The following is an 18,525-nucleotide window of genomic DNA, read 5'->3' as shown; positions in this document are numbered from 1 at the left end:
CCACGGGGCGCCGGTGCCGCAGACGGGGCTGCGCAAGTTCCTGGACTACGTGCAGCACGGCTCGGCCGAGAAGGGTGGCGCGGCTGCTCGAGCGCGGCCTCGACCCCAACTACCACGACTCCGACTCGGGCGGTGAGCGGGCCGCCGCCGTCCCCCCGCCACGTCCCCCCGCCACGGGACCTGCCACGCCCCCCCGCCACGTCCCCACCGTGTCCCCCTGCCCCTGGGGACCCCTGCCGTGTCCCTGCCACGTCCCCCTGCCCCCTGGGGACCCCCGCCACGTCCCTGCCACGTCCCCCTGCCACGTCCCCCCGCCACGGGACCCTGCCACGCCCCCCCCGCCACGTCCCCACCATGTCCCCCTACCCCCTGGGACCCCTGCCATGTCCCTGCCACGTCCCCCTGCCCCCTGGGGACCCCCGCCACGTCCATGCCACGTCCCCCTGCCACGTCCCCCCCGCCACGGGGACCCTGCCACGTCCCCCCTGCCACATTCCCCTGCCACAACCCCCTGCCACGGGGACCCTGCCACGCCCCCCCGCCACGTCCCCCTGCCACGTCCCCCCTGCCACGTCCCCCCCTGCCACGGGGACCCTGCCATGGGGACCCCGCCACGCCCCCTGCCACGTCCCCCCTGCCACGGGGACCCCGCCACGGGGACCCTGCCACGTCCCCCCCGCCACATCCCCACCATGTCCCCCTACCCCCTGGGGACCCCTGCCGTGTCCCTGCCACGTCCCCCTGCCCCCTGGGGACCCCCGCCACGTCCCTGCCACATCCCCCTGCCACGTCCCCCCCGCCACGGGGACCCTGCCACGCCCCCCCTGCCACGCCCCCCTGCCACGTCCCCCCCGCCACGGGGACCCTGCCATGGGGATCCCGCCACGTCCCCCTGCCACGTCTCCCCTGCCATGGGGATCCCGCCACGTCCCCCTGCCACGTCCCCCCTGCCATGGGGACCCCCGCCACGTCCCCCCCGCCACGTCCCCCCCGCCATGTCCCCCCTGCCACGGGGACCCTGCCATGGGGATCCCGCCACGTCCCCCCGCCACGTCCCCCCGCCACGTCCCCCCGCCACGGGGTCCCTGCCACATCCCTGCCACGTCCCCACCATGTCCCCCTACCCCCTGGGGACCCCTGCCACGTCCCCCTGCCACGTTCCCCCACCACGTCTCCCTGCCACGTTCCCCCACCACGTCTCCCTGCCACGGGGACCCTGCCACGTCCCCCCCTGCCACGTCCCCACCATGTCCCCCTACCCCCTGGGGACCCCTGCCGTGTCCCTGCCACGTCCCCCTGCCCCCTGGGGACCCCCGCCACGTCCCTGCACGTCCCCCTGCCACGTCTCCCCGCCATGGGGACCCTGCCACGCCCCCCCCGCCACGTCCCCCCTGCCACGTCCCCCCGCCACGGGGACCCTGCCACGTCCCCCCGCCACGGGGACCCTGCCACGCCCCCTGCCACGCCCCCCGCCACGTTCCTGCCACGTCCCCCCCACCACGGGGACCCTGCCACGTCCCTGCCACGTCCCCCTGCCCCCTGGGGACCCCCGCCACGTCCCTGCCACGTCCCCCTGCCACGTCCCCCCGCCACGGGGACCCTGCCACGCCCCCCTGCCACGCCCCCCCGCCACGTTCCTGCCACGTCCCCCCACCACGGGGACCCTGCCACGTCCCCCTGCCACATTCCCCTGCCACAACCCCCTGCCACGGGGACCCTGCCACGTCCCCCCTGCCACGTCCCCCTGCCCCCTGGGGACCCCTGCCACGTCCCCGCCACGTCCCCCCGCCACTTCCCCCCACCATGTCCCCCCCACCACATCCCCCTGCCACATCCCCCTGCCCCGCAGGGACCCCTGCCCGTCCCTGCCATGTCCCCCTGCCATGGGGACCCTGCCATGTCCCTCCGCCACATCCCCCTGCCACGTCCCCCTGCCCCGCAGGGACCCCTGCCACGTCCCTGCCACGTCCCCGCCACGTCCCCCTGCCCTGCAGGGACCCCCGTCACATCCCCACCACGTCCCCACCATGTCCCCCTGCCCCACGGGGACCCCGCCATGTCCCTGCCACGTCCCTGCCATGTCCCTGTGCACCGCGGGGACCCCTGCCACGTCCCCACCACATTCCCTGCCACGTGGGGACCCCTGCAATGTCCTTGCCACGTCCCCACAACGACCCCGCCACATGCCCCTGCCCCTTGGGGACCCCCTGCCACGTCCCCCTGCCCCGCAGGGACGCCCCCATGTCCCCTGTGACACCCCCGCAACATGCCCCCATGTCCCCAGGTGTCCCCAGTGCCTGGATGTCCTAATGTCCTGGGTGTCCCGCTGTCCCTGGTTGCCCTGGGTGCCCCAATATCCCCGGTCGCCCTGGGTGCCCCAATGTCCCCAGGTGTCCCCAGCGCCCGGTCACCCCACCATCCCCAGTCACCCCGGGTGCCCCAGCGTCCCTGGGCGTCCCCAGCACCCAGGTGTCCCAGCGTCCCTGGGTGTCCCAGCGCCTGGGTGCTCCAATATCCCTGGGTGTCCCACTGTCCCCAGTCACCCTGGGTGCCCCAACGTCCCCCGGGTGTCCCCAGCACCCGGGTGTCCCGATGTCCCCGGGTGTCCCCAGCGCCTGGGTGCCCCAACATCCCTGGGCGCCCCAATATCCCCGGTCGCCCTGGGTGCCCCAACATCCCCGGGTGTCCCCAGCACCCGGGTGCCCTGATGTCCCTGTGTGTCCCCAGCGCCCGGGTGCCCAATGTCCCCAGGTGTCCCCAGCTGCCCCAACGTCCCCGGGCGTCCCCAGCATCCGGGTGCCCCCACATCCCCGGTGGCCCCGGGTGCCCCGACGTCCCCGGGTGCCCTCACGTCCCCCGGGCGCCCCGACGTCCCCGGGTGCCCTCACGTCCCCCGGGCGCCCGGGCGGCCCCGGGGGTGACGCGCTGGGCGCAGAGACGCCGCTGACGCTGGCGGCGCAGCGGGACGGCCCCCGGCGAGGTGGAGATCATCCGGCTGCTGTGCCTGGGGGGGGCCCACCTGGACTTCCGGGCCCGCGACGGCGCCACCCGCCCTGCACCGCGCCGTCTGCACCCCGCCGCTACGCCGCCCTCCTGGTAGGCGCCGCCACGCCCCCCCCCCCCCCACGGGGGGCCACGGGTGTCCACAGACATCCACGGGTGTCCACGGGCACCCACGAGCGTGCACCGGGCTTGCGCATGCGCCCACCTGCCTGCCCACGGCCTCTGCTTGCACCCGGGGGCACCCACGAGTGTGTGCAGAGCACCTGTGTGGGTGTCCACGGGTGTCCACGGGTGTCCACGGGTGTCCACAGACATCCACGGGTGTCCACGGGAGTCCATGGGCACCCACGAGCATGCGCCGGGCTTCCGTGTGCGCCCACCTGCCTGCCCATGGCCTCTGCTTGCACCCAGGGGCCCCCGCCCTGGTGCTCACGGGCACCCACGGGTGTCCACGAGAATCCACGGGTGTCCACGGGCGGCCACGAGCACCCACGAGCGTGCGCCGGGCTTCCACGTGCGCCCACCTGCCTGCCCACGGCCTCTGCTTGCACCCGGGGGCACCCATGAGTGCGTGCAGAGCACCCGTGTGGGTGTTCACGGGTGTCCACGGGCACCCACGGGGGGCCACGGGGGGCCACGAGCGTGCACCGGGCTTCCACGTGCGCCCACCTGCCTGCCCACGGCCCCTGCTTGCACCCGGGGGCACCCACGAGTGTGTGCAGAGCACCTGTGTGGGTGTTCACGGGTGTCCATGGGTGTCCACAGGCACCCACGGGTGTCCACGGGAGTCCACGGGCACCCAAGAGCATGCGCCGGGCTTCCACGTGCGCCCAACTGCCTGCCCATGGCCTCTGCTTGCACCCAGGTGCCCCCGCCCTGGTGCTCACGGGCACCCACGGGTGTCCACGAGCATCCATGGGTGTCCACGGGCGGCCACGAGCACCCACGAGCGTGCGCCGGGCTTGCGCGTGCGCCCACCTGCCTGCCCGTGGCCCCCGCTTGCACCTGGGGGCACCCACGAGTGTGTGCGGAGCACCTGTGTGGGTGTCCACGGGTGTCCACGGGCGTCCACGGGCATCCACGGGGGGCCACAAGCGTGCGCCGGGCTTGGGCATGCGCCCACCTGCCTGCCCACGGCCTCTGCTTGCACCTGGGGGCACCCATGAGTGTGTGCAGAGCACCCGTGTGGGTGTTCACGGGTGTCCACGGGCGTCCACGGGCATCCACGGGTGTCCACGGGGGGCCACGAGCGTGCGCCGGGCTTGGGCATGTGCCCACCTGCCTGTCCACGGCCCCTGCTTGCACCCGGGGGCACCCACGAGTGTGTGCAGAGCACCCATGTGGGTGCCCACGGGTGTCCACAGGTGTCCACAGACATCCACGGGTGTCCACGGGCACCCACGAGCGTGCACCGGGCTTGCGCATGCGCCCACCTGCCTGCCCGTGGCCCCCGCTTGCACCCGGGGGCACCCACGAGTGTGTGCAGAGCACCTGTGTGGGTGTCCACGGGTGTCCACGGGTGTCCACGGGGGGCCACGAGCATGCGCCGGGCTTCCGCGTGCGCCCACCTGCCTGCCCGTGGCCCCCGCTTGCACCCGGGGGCACCCACGAGTGTGTGCAGAGCACCTGTGTGGGTGTCCACGGCTGTCCACGGGTGGCCACGGGCGGCCACAGGCGGCCACGAGCACCTACGAGCGTGCGCCGGGCTTCTGCGTGCACCCACCTGCCTGCCCGTGGCCTCTGCTTGCACCCAGGGGCACCCATGAGTGTGTGCAGAGCACCTGTGTGGGTGTCCACGGGTGTCCACGGGCGTCCACGGGGGGACACGGGGAGCCACGAGCACCCACGAGCACCCATGAGCGTGCACGTGCGCCCATCTGCCTGCCCATGGCCTCTGCTGGCACCCGGGGGCACCCATGAGTGTGTGCAGAGCACCCATGTGGGTGTCCACGGGTGTCCACGGGTGTCCACAGACATCCACGGGGGGCCACGAGCACCCATGAGTGTGTGCCGGGCTTGTGCGTGCGCCCACCTGCCTGCCCACGGCCCCTGCTTGCACCCGGGGGCACCCATGAGTGTGGGCAGAGCACCCACGTGGGTGTTCACAGGCACCCACGGGTGTCCACGGGAGTCCACAGGCACCCGCGGCCGTGCAAAGCAGCAGGCACCATGCAACGTGCGCACGGCACTGCACGTCCCAGTGCAACGCACACACGCTGCAGCACATGCACGATGCATGTACGGCACTGCACACCCCAATGCAACACACGCATGCTGCGGCATGTGCACGGCGCTGCACGGTGCGCGCCAGGCGCTGCACGCCCTGATGCAATGCAGGCACGCTGCAGCACGTGCACGGTGCTGCATGGTGTGCGCACAGTGCTGCACGCCCCAGTGCAATGCACGCATGCCGCAGCACGTGCACAGTGCATGCACGGCGCTGCATGCCCCAGTGCAATGCAGGCACACTGCAGCACGTGCACGGCGCTGCATGGTGTGTGCACGGCGCTGCATGCCCTGATGCAACACATGTACACTGCAGCATGCGCATGGCGCTGCATGGTGTGTGCACGGCACTGCACACCCCAATGCAACGCACACACGCTGCAGCATGCACACGGCGCTGCACGGTGCACACACGGCGCTGCACACCCCAATGCAACGCACGCACGCTGCAGCACATGCATGGCGCTGCACGGTGCGTGCACGGCGCTGCACAGCCCGGTGCAATGCACGCACGCTGCAGCGCATGCACGGCGCTGCACGCCCCGATGCAACGCCCGCACGCCGCAGCCCGCGCGCCCCGCTGCGGTGCAATTCGGGGGGGACCTCCCCTCCTCCTCACCTCCCCCCCCCCCCCGCAGGCGCTGCTGGACCTGGGGGGCTCCCCGAATTACAAGGACCGCCGGGGCCTGACGCCCCTCTACCACACGGCCATGGTGGGCGGCGACCCGCGCTGCTGCGAGCTGCTGCTCTACAACCGGGCGCACATCGGCACCGTCGACGAGAACGGCTGGCAGGAGATCCACCAGGTGCGGGGCGGGGGGCGCTCGGCACCCATGGGTGCTGCCGGCGCCCGGGGGTGCTGGGGGGAGGGGGGCGCGTGCACAGGGCGGCGAGAGTTGGGGGTGGCAGCTCGGGCGGGGGGCGGCCTGGGGGGGTTTGTCGCCGGTGCATCCCGTGTGCTTCCCGTGTGCATCTATCCCATGTGCATCTGTCCCGTGTGCATCTATCCCGTGTACATCTATCCCGTGTGCATCTGTCCCGTGTGCATCTATCCCGTGTGCATCCCGTGTGCGTGCATCCCGTGTGCATCGCATTTGCATGCATCGCATTTGCATGCTCCCCATGAGCATCCCATGTGCATCCCGTGTGAGTGCATCCCGTGTGCGTGCATCCCATTTGTGTGCATCCCATGTGCATCCCATGTGCATCCCGTGTGCGTGCTGCCCATGTGCATCCCATGTACATTCTGTGTGTGTGCTGTGTGCATCCATGTGCATCCCGTGTGCATCCCATGTGCATCCTGTATGCAACCCGTGTGCATCCCATGTGCATGCTCCCCATGTGCATCCCGTGTGCATCGCAGGTACATTGTGTGTGTGTGCATCCATGTGCATCCCGTGTGCATCCCATGTGCATCCTGTATGCAACCTGTGTGCATCCCATGTGCATCCCACGCATGCGCCGCCTGAGTGCGCGCCGTGTGCATCCCATGTGCATCCTGCCAGTGGGCATCCCGTGTACATCCCGCGTGCATCCCGTGTGCATCCCATGTGCATCCCGTGTGCATCGCACGTGCATCCCGCGTGCATCCCACGTGCATCCCATGTGCATCGCACGTGCATCCCATGTGTGCGCCGCGCGGGGCGCCGCATGGGCAGGGGTGACGGCGGGCGGTGACGAGGGGTGGCGGGGCGGGTGGCGAGGGGTGACGGCGGGCGGTGCCGGGGGGTGCCGGGGCGGGTGACAGGGCGGGTGACGGCGGGTGGTGACGGGTGGCGGGGCGGGCACCGGGGGGTGACGGCGGGGGGTGACGGGGGCGCGCCAGGCGTGCCAGCACGGCCACTCGCAGCACCTCGAGCACCTGCTCTTCTACGGCGCCGAGCCGGCGGCCCAGAACGCGTCCGGCAACACGGCGCTGCACATCTGCGCCCTCTACAACAAGGTGGCCCGGGGGGGGACACGGGGGGACACGGGGGGACACGGGGGGGGACATGGGGGACATGGAGGGACGTGGAGGGACGTGGAGGGATGTGGAGGGATGTGGGGGGACATGGGGGGACATGGGGGGATATGGAGGGACGTTGGGGACATGGAGGGACATGGAAGGAAATGGAGGGACATGGGGGGACATGCGGGGACGTGGAGGGACATGGGGGGACATGGGGGACATGGAGGGACATTGGGGACATGGGGGGACATGGAAGGACATGGAGGGACATGGGGGGACATGGAGGGACATGGGGGGACATGGGGGGACATGGAGGGACATGGAAGGACATGGAGGGACATGGGGGACATGAGGGGACATGGGGGGACATGGGGGACATGGGGGGACATGCGGGGACGTGGAGGGACATGGAGGGACATGGGGGACATGGAGGGACATTGGGGACATGGAGGGACATGGGGGGACATGGAGGGACATGGAGGGACATGGGGGACATGAGGGGACGTGGAGGGACATGGAGGGACATGGGGGACATGGAGGGACATTGGGGACATGGAGGGATATGGAGGGACATGGGGGGACATGGGGGACATGAGGGGACATGGGGGGACATGGAGGGACATGGGGGACATGGAGGGACATGGGGGGACATGGGGGACATGGGGGACATGGAGGGACATGGGGGGACATGAGGGACATGGAGGACATGAGGGACATGGAGGGACATGGGGGGACACAGGGGACACAGGGACGTGGTGACACGGTGACGGCTCCCCCAGGAGAGCTGCGCCCGGATCCTGCTCTACCGCGGGGCCAACAAGGAGGTGAAGAACAACAGTGGGCAGACACCCTTCCAGGTGGGTCCCCAAGGGTCCCCAAGGCATCCCCAAGGGTCCCCAAGGGTCCCAGGGGGCTCCGGGGGGGTTCTGGGGTCCCAGCGGGTCCTGGGAGGCTTTGGGGGTGCTGGGCGGCCAGGGGACGTTGGGGTCTGCCTGGGCCACGGTGGCACGTGGGGCCATGGGGACGGCCTGCCCGTGTCCCCCCATGTCCCCCCATGTCCCCCCATGTGCTTCATGTTCCTCCATGTCCCCCCATGTCCCTCCATGTCCCTCCATGTCCCTCCATGTCCCCCCCATGTCCCCCCATGTCCCTCCATGTCCCCCCATGTTCCCGTGTCCCCCAGGTCGCCGTCATCGCGGGGAACTTCGAGCTGGGGGAGCTCATCAAGAACCACCGTGACTCGGACGTGGGTGAGTCGGGGACGGGGGACATGAGGGACATGGGGGGACATGGGGGATGTGGAGGGACATGGAGGGACATGGGGGGACATGAAGGGACATGGAGGGACATGGAGGGACATGAGGGACATGGAGGGACATGGGGGGACATGAGGGACATGGGGGGACATGGGGGATGTGGAGGGACATGGAGGGACATGGGGGGACATGAAGGGACATGAGGGACATGGAGGGACATGAGGGACATGGAGGGACATGGGGGGACATGAGGGACATGGGGGGACATGGGGGATGTGGAGGGACATGGAGGGACATGGGGGGACATGGAGGGACATGGAGGGACATGAGGGACATGGAGGGACATGGGGGGACATGAGGGACATGGGGGGACATGGGGGATGTGGAGGGACATGGAGGGACATGGGGGGACATGAAGGGACATGAGGGACATGGAGGGACATGGGGGGACATGGGGGGACATGGAGGGACATGAGGGACATGGAGGACATGGGGGACATGGGGGGACATTGGAGGGACATGGAGGACATGAGGGACATGGGGGGACATGGAGGGACATGGAGGGACATGAGGGACATGGAGGGACATGGGGGGGACATGGGGGGACATGGAGGGACATGAGGGACATGGAGGAACATGGGGGGACATGGAGGGCCATGGAGGGACATGAGGGGACATGGAGGGACATGGGGGGACATGAACGGACATGGAGGGACATGGGGGGACATGGAGGGACATGGGGGGCATGGGGGGGCATGGAGGGACATGGGGGGACATGGAGGGACATGGGGGGACATGGAGGAACATGGGGGGACATGGAGGGCCATGGAGGGACATGAGGGGACATGGAGGGACATGGGGGGACATGGAGGACATGGAGGACATGGAGGAACATGGGGGGACATGGGGGGACATGGAGGGACATGGGGGACATGGGGGGACACGGGGGACATGGAGGTTCATGGAGGACATGGGGACATGGAGGGACATGGGGGGACATGGAGGGACATGGAGGGACATGGAGGGACATGGAGGACATGGAGGGACATGGGGGGACATGGAGGGACATGAGGGGACATGGGGGGACATGGGGGGACATGGAGGGACATGGACGACATGGAGGGACATGGGGGGACATGGAGGGACATGAGGGGACATGGGGGGACATGGGGGGACATGGAGGGACATGGAGGGACATGAGGGGACATGGGGGGACATGGGGGGACATGGGGGGACATGGGGGGACATGGAGGGACATGGAGGGACATGGAGGGACATGGAGGACATGGAGGGACATGGAGGGACATGGGGGGACATGGGGGGACATGGGGGACATGGGGGGACATGGAGGGACATGGGGGGACATGGACGACATGGAGGGACATGGGGGGACATGGAGGGACATGGAGGGACATGGGGGGACATGGAGGGACATGGAGGACATGGAGGGACATGGACGACATGGAGGGACATGGGGGGACATGGAGGGACATGAGGGGACATGGGGGGACATGGGGGACATGGGGGGACATGGAGGGACATGGGGGACATGGACGACATGGAGGGACATGGGGGGACATGGAGGGACATGGGGGGACATGGGGGGACATGAGGGGACATGGAGGGACATGGACGACATGGAGGGACATGGGGGGACATGGAGGGACATGAGGGGACATGAGGGGACATGGAGGGACATGGGGGGACATGGAGGGACATGAGGGGACATGGGGGGACATGGGGGGACATGGGGGACATGGAGGGACATGGGGGGACATGGAGGGACATGAGGGGACATGGGGGGACATGGAGGGACATGGAGGGACATGGGGGACACGGGGGGGCCCCACTGCACCACTCCAGCAGAGCCCCCAGCCCCATAGCCACCCCCGGGTGCCCCCTGACAGCCCCCCAGTGCCCCCCCCGCCCCATAGCTGCCCCATGGCCACCCCCCGGGTGCCCCCCTCCGCCCCATAGCCACCCCATGGGTGCCCCCCCTGCCCCATAGCCACCCCATGGGTGCCCCCCCACCCGATAGCTGCCCCCTGGGTGCCCCCCCCACCCCATAACTGCCCCTAGCCGCCCCCTAGCCGCACCCCAGTGCCCCCCCACCCCATAGCCGCCCCCCAGGTGCTCCCCCCGCCCCATAGCCACCCCCTGGGTGCCCCCCCGCCGGCAGGTGCCCCCTGACTGCCCGCAGTGCCCCCCCTGCCCCATAGCCTCCCCATAGCCGCCCCCTGGGTGCCCCCCCCGCCCCATAGCCACCCCCTAGCCGCCCCCTAGTGCTCCCCCGCCCCATAGCTGCCCCATAGCCGCCCCTGGGTGCCCCCCCCGCCCCATAGCCACCCCATAGCCACCCCTTGGGTGCCCCCCCCGCCCCATAGCCGCCCCATAGCCACCCCCTGGGTGCCCCCTCCGCCCCATAGCCGCCCCATAGCCACCCCTTGGGTGCCCCCCCCGCCCCATAGCCGCCCCATAGCCACCCCTTGGGTGCCCCCCCCGCCCCATAGCCACCCCATAGCCACCCCCTGGGTGCCCCCCCGCCCCATAGCCGCCCCATAGCCACCCCTTGGGTGCCCCCCCTGCCCCATAGCCACCCCCTAGTGCTCCTCCCACCCCATAGCCGCCCCATAGCCACCCCCTGGGTGCCCCCACTGCCGCATAGCCACCCCCTGGGCGCCCCCCCTGCCCCATAGCCGCCCCCTGGGCGCCCCCCTGCCCATAGCCGCCCCATAGCCGCCCCCATGGGTGCCCCCCTGCCCCATAGCTGCCCCATAGCCGCCCCCTGGGTGCCCCCCACTGCCGCATAGCCGCCCCCTGGGCGCCCCCCCTGCCCCATAGCCGCCCCCTGGGCGCCCCCCTGCCCCATAGCCGCCCCATAGCCGCCCCCATGGGTGCCCCCCTGCCCCATAGCTGCCCCATAGCCGCCCCCTGGGTGCCCCCCCGCCCCTTAGCCGCCCCATAGCCACCCCCTAGTGCCCTCCCCGCCCCATAGCCGCCCCATAGCCGCCCCTGGGTGCCCCCCCCGCCCCATAGCCGCCCATAGCCACCCCCTAGTGCCCCCCCGCCCCATAGCCACCCCTGGGTGCTCCCCCTGCCCCCTAGCCGCCCCCTAGCCGCCCCCTAGTGCTCCCCCCGCCCCATAGCTGCCCCATAGCTGCCCCATCGCTGCCCCATAGCTACCCCCTAGCCGCCCCCCCCCGCCGGCGGGTGCCCCCTGACGGCCCCGCAGTGCCCCCCACCGCCCCATAGCCTCCCCATAGCTGCCCCCTAGTGCCCCCCTGCCCCATAGCTGCCCCATAACCACCCCCTGGGCGCCCCCCCCCGCGCCGGCGGGTGCCCCCTGACGGCCCCGCAGTGCCCACCCTGCCCCATAGCCGCCCCCTAGCTGCCCCCCCCTGCCCCATAGCCGCCCCATAGCCGCCCCCCCCCGCCCATAGCCGCCCCATAGCCGCCCCCCAGCCGCCCCCCCCCCCGGTGCCAGCGGGTGCCCCCTGATGGCCCCGCAGTGCCCCCCACCGCCCCATAGCCTCCCCATAGCTGCCCCCTAGTGCCCCCCTGCCCCATAGCCACCCCCTAGCCGCCCCCCAGCTGCCCCCCCCCCCGGTGCCGGCGGGTGCCCCCTGACGGCCCCGCAGTGCCCCCCCCACCCCATAGCCACCCCATGGGTGCCCCCCTGCCCCATAGCTGCACCATAGCCACCCCCTAGTGCCCTCCCCGCCCCATAGCCGCCCATAGCCGCCCCCTGGGTGCCCCCTGCCCCATAGCCGCCCCATAGCCGCCCCCTAGCTGCCCCCCCCGCCCCATAGCCGCCCCCCCCGCCGGCGGGTGCCCCCTGATGGCCCCGCAGTGCCCCCCCTGCCCCATAGCCTCCCCATAGCTGCCCCCTAGTGCCCCCCTGCCCCATAGCCGCCCCCTAGCCGCCCCCCAGCCGCCCCCCCCCCCGGTGCCAGCGGGTGCCCCCTGACGGCCCCGCAGTGCCCCCCCTGCCCCATAGCCGCCCCCTAGTGCTCCCCCCGCCCCATAGCCGCCCCATAGCCACCCCTTGGGTGCCCCCCACCCCATAGCCGCCCCATAGCCGCCCCCCCCGCGCCGGCGGGTGCCCCCTGACGGCCCCGCAGTGCCCCCCACCGCCCCATAGCCGCCCCTTGGGTGCCCCCCTGCCCCATAGCCACCCCATAGCCGCCCCATAGCCGCCCCCCCGCGCCGGCGGGTGCCCCCTGACGGCCCCGCAGTGCCCCCCCTGCCCCATAGCCGCCCCCTAGCCGCCCCCCCTGCCCCATAGCCGCCCCATAGCCGCCCCCTGGTGCCGGCGGGTGCCCCCTGACGGCCCCGCAGTGCCCCCCACTGCCCCATAGCCACCCCCTGGGTGCCCCCCTGCCCCATAGCCGCCCCATAGCCGCCCCCCGCGCCGGCGGGTGCCCCCTGACGGCCCCGCAGTGCCGTTCCAGGAGAGCCCCCAGTTCGCGGGGCGGCGCCGCGAGGGGCCCCGGGGGCTGCCGCTGCCGCGGGGGCTGCTGCGAGCCAACAGCGACGCGGGGCCCGGCGCCGAGCGGGCTCCCCGCAGCGGCCCCCCCGGCGGCCCGCCGGCGCCCCGCGGCCCCCCCGGCACCCTGCGCAGCGCCAGCAGCCCCCGCGGCGCCCGCGCCCGCTCGCCCTCCCGGCCCCGGCACCCCGAGGAGGCGCGCGCCCGGCAGCCCCGCGGGCGCCCCAGGTAGCCGCCGCCCGCGCGCCCGGGCCCCCCTTGGGTGGGGGGGGGGGGCGCCCGGACGCCTGGGCCCCTTTTGGGTGTTGGGTGGGGGGCGCCCGGACGCCTGGGCCCCCTTTGGGTGGGGGGGGGCGCCGGACGCCTGGGCCCCTTTGGGTGGTGGGGGGAACCCGGATGCCTGGGCCCCCTTGGGTGGTGGGGGGAACCCGGACGCCTGGGTGCCTTTGGGTGTTGGGGGGCACCCGGACGCCTGGGCCCCTTGGGTGGTGGTGGGGGGCGCCCGGACGCCTGGGCCCCCTTGGGTGGTGGGGGGTGCCTGGATGCCTGGGCCCCCTTGGGTGTCGGGGGGAACCCGGACGCCTGGGCCCCCTTGGGTGTTGGGGGGTGCCTGGATGCCTGGGCCCCCTTGGGTGTCAGGGGAACCCGGACGCCTGGGTTCCCTTGGGTGGGGGGGGGAACCCGGACGCCTGGGCCCCCTTGGGTGGTGGGGAGTGCCCGGACGCCTGGGCCCCCTTGGGTGGTGGTGGGGGGGGGACCCGGACGCCTGGGCCCCCTTGGGTTGCGGGGGGCGCCCGGACGCCTGGGCCCCTTGGGTGGTGGGGGGTGCCTGGACGCCTGAGTTCCCTTGGGTGTTGGGTGTGGGGGGTGCCCGGATGCCTGGGCCCCCTTTTGGGTGTTGGGGGGGAACCCGGACACCTGGGCCCCCTTGGGTGGGGGGTGCCCGGACGCCTGGGCCCCCTTGGGTGTTGGGGGGCACCCGGATGCCTGGGTTCCCTTGGGTAGGGGGGTGGGGGGGGTGCCTGGACACCTGGGCCCCCTTGGGTGTTGGGGGGCACCCGGACGCCTGGGCCCCCTTGGGTGGTGGTGGGGGTGGACCCGGACGCCTGGGCCCCCTTGGGGGTGGGGGGCGCCCGGACGCCTGGGCCCCCTTGGGTGGTGGGGGTGCCCGGATGCCTGGGACCCCTTGGGTGTTGGGGGCACCCGGACGCCTGGGCCCCCTTGGGTGGTGGTGGGGGTGGACCCGGATGCCTGGGTCCCCTTGGGTGTTGGGAGTGGGGGAGCACCCGGACGCCTGGGTCCCCTTGGGTGTTGGGGGGGAACCCGGATGCCTGGGTGCCCTGGGGAGGCACCCGGATGCCTGGGCCCTTGGGTGTTGGGGTGCACCCAGACGCCTGTGTGCCCTTGGTTGGGGGGGGGGTGGGGGGCACCCGGACGCCTGGGTCCCCTCAGGGAGGGTCTCGGATGGCTGGGACCACTGTGGGGGGGGGGCACCCGGACGCCTGGGCCCTTGGGTGTTGGGGGGAGCACCCGAATGCCTGGGACCACTGCAGGGGGGGGGGGGGCGCCCGGACGCCTGGACCCTTGGCAGGGGGGTCAGATGCCTGGGACCCTTGGGGTGGGGCTGGGTCCTTTGGGGGGGGGGGAGAGGGTGCTCAAACACCTGGGTCCCTTTGGGTGGGGGGTGCTGGGTGCCCTTGGCGGGGGGGGAGGGTGCCCGGACGCCTGGGCCCTTGGAGGCGGGTGGGACGCTTGGGTCCCCTCCGCGTACATGAGATGCAGCACCCGGACGCCTGGGTCCCTTCGGGGGCGGGTGGCAATTGCCGGGCTGCCCCGGGAGCACCCGGAGCCGCCCGGACACTTGGATCCTTCCCTGGGGTTGTCCGCGGCGGCAGCTCGAGCGGCTTCGCCCGGGAGCCGGGACCCGGCGGGACCCTCAACAGCCGCGGGGTGAAGCGGAAGCTCTACTCGGCCGTGCCCGGCCGCACCTTCATGGCCGTGAAGCCCTACCAGGCGCAGGGCGACGGCGAGCTCTCGCTCAGCAAGGGCGAGAAGATCAAGGGTAGGTGCCCGGACGCCTGGGACCCTGCTGGGGACGGGTGGTGGGTGCCCCCCCCCGCACGCCTGGCTCCGCGGTTGGGAGGGATTTGGGGTGCTCCCGATTCTTGGGACCGTGGTGTTGGGTGTTCTGGGCACCTGGGTGCATGATGTTGGGTGTCCTGGGCACGTGGGTCCATGGTATTGGGTGTCCTGGGCACCTGGGTCCCTGATTTTGGGTGTCCTGGGCACCTGGGTCCATGGTTTGGAGGGGTGTTGGGTGCCCCCAGATGCCTGGGTCCAAGTTTGGGATAGATTTTGGGTGCCCCGGATTCTTGGGACTGTGGTGTTGGGTGTCCTGGGCACCTGGGTCCATGGTTTGGGGGGATGTTGGGTGTCCTGGGCACTTGGGCCCATGATGTTGGGTGCCCCCAGATGCCTGGGTCCAAGTTTGGGAGGTATTTTGGGTGACCCAGGTTCTTGGGACCATGGTGTTGGGTGTCTTGGGCACCTGGGTCCATGGTTTGGATGGGTGTTGGGTGCCCCGGACACCTGGGTCCATGGTTGGGAAGGGTTTTGGATGCCCCAGACACCTGGGTCCATGATTTTGGATTCCCTAGACACCTGAGTCCATGGTTGGGAAGGGTGCTGGGTGCCCCGGACACCTGGGTCCATGATTTTGGGTGCCCCGGACACCTGGGTCCATGGTTTGGAGGGGTTTTGGGTGCCCTTGGACACCTGAGTCCATGGTGTTGGGTGCCCTTGGACACCTGGGTCCATGGTTTGGAGGGGTGTTGGGGTTTTGGGGTGAGTTTTGGGGTGTTTTGGGGCGGTTTGGGGGGGCGTTTGGGGGCGGGGGATTTTTGGGGTGAATTCGGGGCGTTTCGGGGGCGCAGTGCTCAGCGTGGGCGAGGGCGGCTTCTGGGAGGGCCAAGCCAAGGGCCGCGTCGGCTGGTTCCCGTCCGACTGCGTCGAGGAGGTGCCGGCCCGGACCCCCGACGGCAAGACGGGTACGGGGACCCCCCCACCCCCACAGACCCACCCAGGGACCCCCAAAACCGGACCCTCCCCCCATGGGACCCCCCCACCCCCAATGGGACCCACCTATGGGACTCCCAAAATGGGAATCCCCCCCCCCAACTGGACCCCCCCCCCCTTGGGACCCCAAAAGTAGGACCCTCCCCCCCATAGGCCCCCCCCAGTGGGACCCCCCCAAATTGGGACCCCCCCAATGGGACCCCCCCAATGGGACCCTGCTCTGGGCCACCCCAATGGGACCCCCAAACTGGGACCCCCCCCCCATGGGACCTCATTAATGGGACCACCCCCAATGGGACCCCCCCAATGGGACCCTGCTCTGGGCCACCCCAATGGGACCCCCCAAACTGGACCCCCCCCCCCATGGGACCCTCATTATGGGACCCCCCCCATACCAGACCCCCCCCCCACATGGGACCCCCCAAACTGGGACTCCCCCCAAATTGGGACCCCCAAAATGGGACCCCCCCCATCCCTTTCGGGGTGCTGGGACCCCCCAGACCCCCAATTTTGGGGTGCTGGGACCCCCCAAGCCCCAATTTTGGGATGCTGGGACCCCCTGATCCCTGATTTTGGGGTGCTGGGACCCCCCGACCCCCAATTTTGGGGTGCTGGGACCCCCCAATCCCGCATTTTGGGGTGTTGGGACCCCCCGAGCCACAGTTTTGGGATGCCGGGACCCCCAAATCCCCAGTTTTGGGGTGCTGGGACCCCCCCAAGCCCCATTTCCAGGTGCTGGGATCCCTCGATCCCCAGTTTTGGGGTGCCAGGACCCCCCAATCCCTGGGTTCAGGGTGCTGGGACCCCCAGACCCCTGGTTTCAGGGTGCTGGGACCCCCCAATCCCCCATTTCGGGGTGCTAGGACCCCCCCAATCCCCGGGTTTGGGGTGCTGGGACCCCCAGACCCCTGGTTTCAGGGTGCTGGGACCCCCAATCCCCCATTTCGGGTGGCTGGGACCCCCCGATCCCCGGTTTCGGGGTGCCGGGACCCCCCCCAAGCCCCAGTTTCAGGGTTCCGGGACCCCCAATCCCCGGTTTCGGGATGCTAGGACCCCCCCAATCCCCGGGTTTGGGGTGCTGGGACCCCCAGACCCCTGGTTTCGGGGTGCCGGGACCCCCCCAATCCCCCATTTCTGGGTGCCGGGGCCCCCCCAATCCCCGGGCTCGGGGTGCTGGGGACCCCCCCCGATCCCCGGTTTCGGGGTGCCGGGGCCCCCCCGACGCGCCGGCGCCCGCAGAGAGCCGCAGCGACAAGGCCAAGCGCCTCTTCCGCCACTACACGGTGGGCTCCTACGACAGCTTCGACGCGCCCAGGTGAGCGGCGGCCCCCCGAAACCGCCCCCGAGCCCCCCCCAAACCAGCCCCGGCCCCCCCCCGGCCCTCCCCGCAGCCCCAGACCCCCTCGGGCGCCTCCGTGTCCCCCCAAAGCCCCCCAAAACGCAGCCCGGAACCCCCCCAACCCCCCCAGATTCCTCCCAAATCCCCCCAATTCCCCCCAAATCCCCCCCAAAATGCACCCCAGAACCCCCCAAAATCCCCCCAGAACCCTCCCAAATCCCTGACCCCCCCAAAATCCCCCAAACTCCCCCAAAACGCACCCCAGAACCCCCCTGAGCCCCAAACCTCCCCCCCAATCCCCCCAAATCCCCCTAACCCACCCCAAAGCCCCCCAAATCCCCCGAACTGGCCCCAAATCCTCCCCCCCCAAACTCCCCAAATCCCCCCCAAATCCCCCAAACTGCCCCCAAACCCCCAAATCCCCCCAAATCCCCCCAAATGCCCCGAACTGCCCCAAATCCTCCGAATCCCCCCCAAAACCCTGCAAATCTCCCCCAAATGCCCCAAACTGCCCCAAACCCCCCAAACCCCCAAATCCCCCCCAAACGGCTCCAAATCCCCCAAACTGCCCCAAACCCCCCAAACCCCCAAATCCCCCCCAAATGGTCCCAAATCCCCCCAAACTGCCCCAAAACCCCCAAATCCTCCCATACGGCCCCAAATCCCCCCAAACTGCCCCAAAACCCCCAAATCCCCCCAAACGGCCCCAAATCCCCCCAAACTGCCCCCAAACCCCCAAATCCCCCCCAAATGGTCCCAAATCCCCCCAAACTGCCCCAAAACCCCCAAATCCTCCCATACGGCCCCAAATCCCCCCAAAACTGCCCCAAAACCCCCAAATCCCCCCAAACGGCCCCAAATCCCCCCAAACTGCCCCCAACCCCCCCAAATCCCCCCCAAATGGTCCCAAATCCCCCCAAACTGCCCAAAACCCCCAAATCCTCCCATACGGCCCCAAATCCCCCAAACTGCCCCAAAACCCCCAAATCCCCCCATACGGCCCCAAATCCCCCAAACTGCCCCAAAACCCCCAAATCCCCCCCAAATGGCCCCAAATCCCCCCAAACTGCCCCAAAACCCCCAAATCCCCCCCATACGGCCCCAAATCCCCCCAAACTGCCCCCAAACCCCCCAAATCCCCCCATACGGCCCCAAATCCCCCCAAACTGCCCCCCAAACCCCCCAAATCCCC

The 18,525-nt window shown here is 71.0% G+C and overlaps 1 protein-coding gene across 1 annotated transcript in view; it reads left to right on the top strand.

Moving 5' to 3' along the window:
• SHANK1 (SH3 and multiple ankyrin repeat domains 1) overlaps nucleotides 1-18,525 on the top strand; it is a 44,275-nt gene that overhangs the window by 4,845 nt on the left and 20,905 nt on the right. Inside the window, 12 exon segments of the mRNA XM_067314280.1 lie at nucleotides 23-73; nucleotides 75-132; nucleotides 2,936-2,973; nucleotides 2,975-3,096; nucleotides 3,869-4,043; nucleotides 5,868-6,035; nucleotides 7,055-7,171; nucleotides 7,957-8,057; nucleotides 13,055-13,147; nucleotides 14,815-14,981; nucleotides 15,853-15,966; nucleotides 17,234-17,309. Coding sequence (XP_067170381.1) covers nucleotides 23-73; nucleotides 75-132; nucleotides 2,936-2,973; nucleotides 2,975-3,096; nucleotides 3,869-4,043; nucleotides 5,868-6,035; nucleotides 7,055-7,171; nucleotides 7,957-8,057; nucleotides 13,055-13,147; nucleotides 14,815-14,981; nucleotides 15,853-15,966; nucleotides 17,234-17,309 — 1,280 coding nt within the window.

The sequence above is a fragment of the Apteryx mantelli genome, chromosome 34 (genome assembly GCF_036417845.1).
Source record: "Apteryx mantelli isolate bAptMan1 chromosome 34, bAptMan1.hap1, whole genome shotgun sequence".
Lineage (NCBI taxonomy): Eukaryota > Metazoa > Chordata > Aves > Apterygiformes > Apterygidae > Apteryx > Apteryx mantelli.
This window is presented reverse-complemented; position numbering and strand designations above follow the sequence as displayed.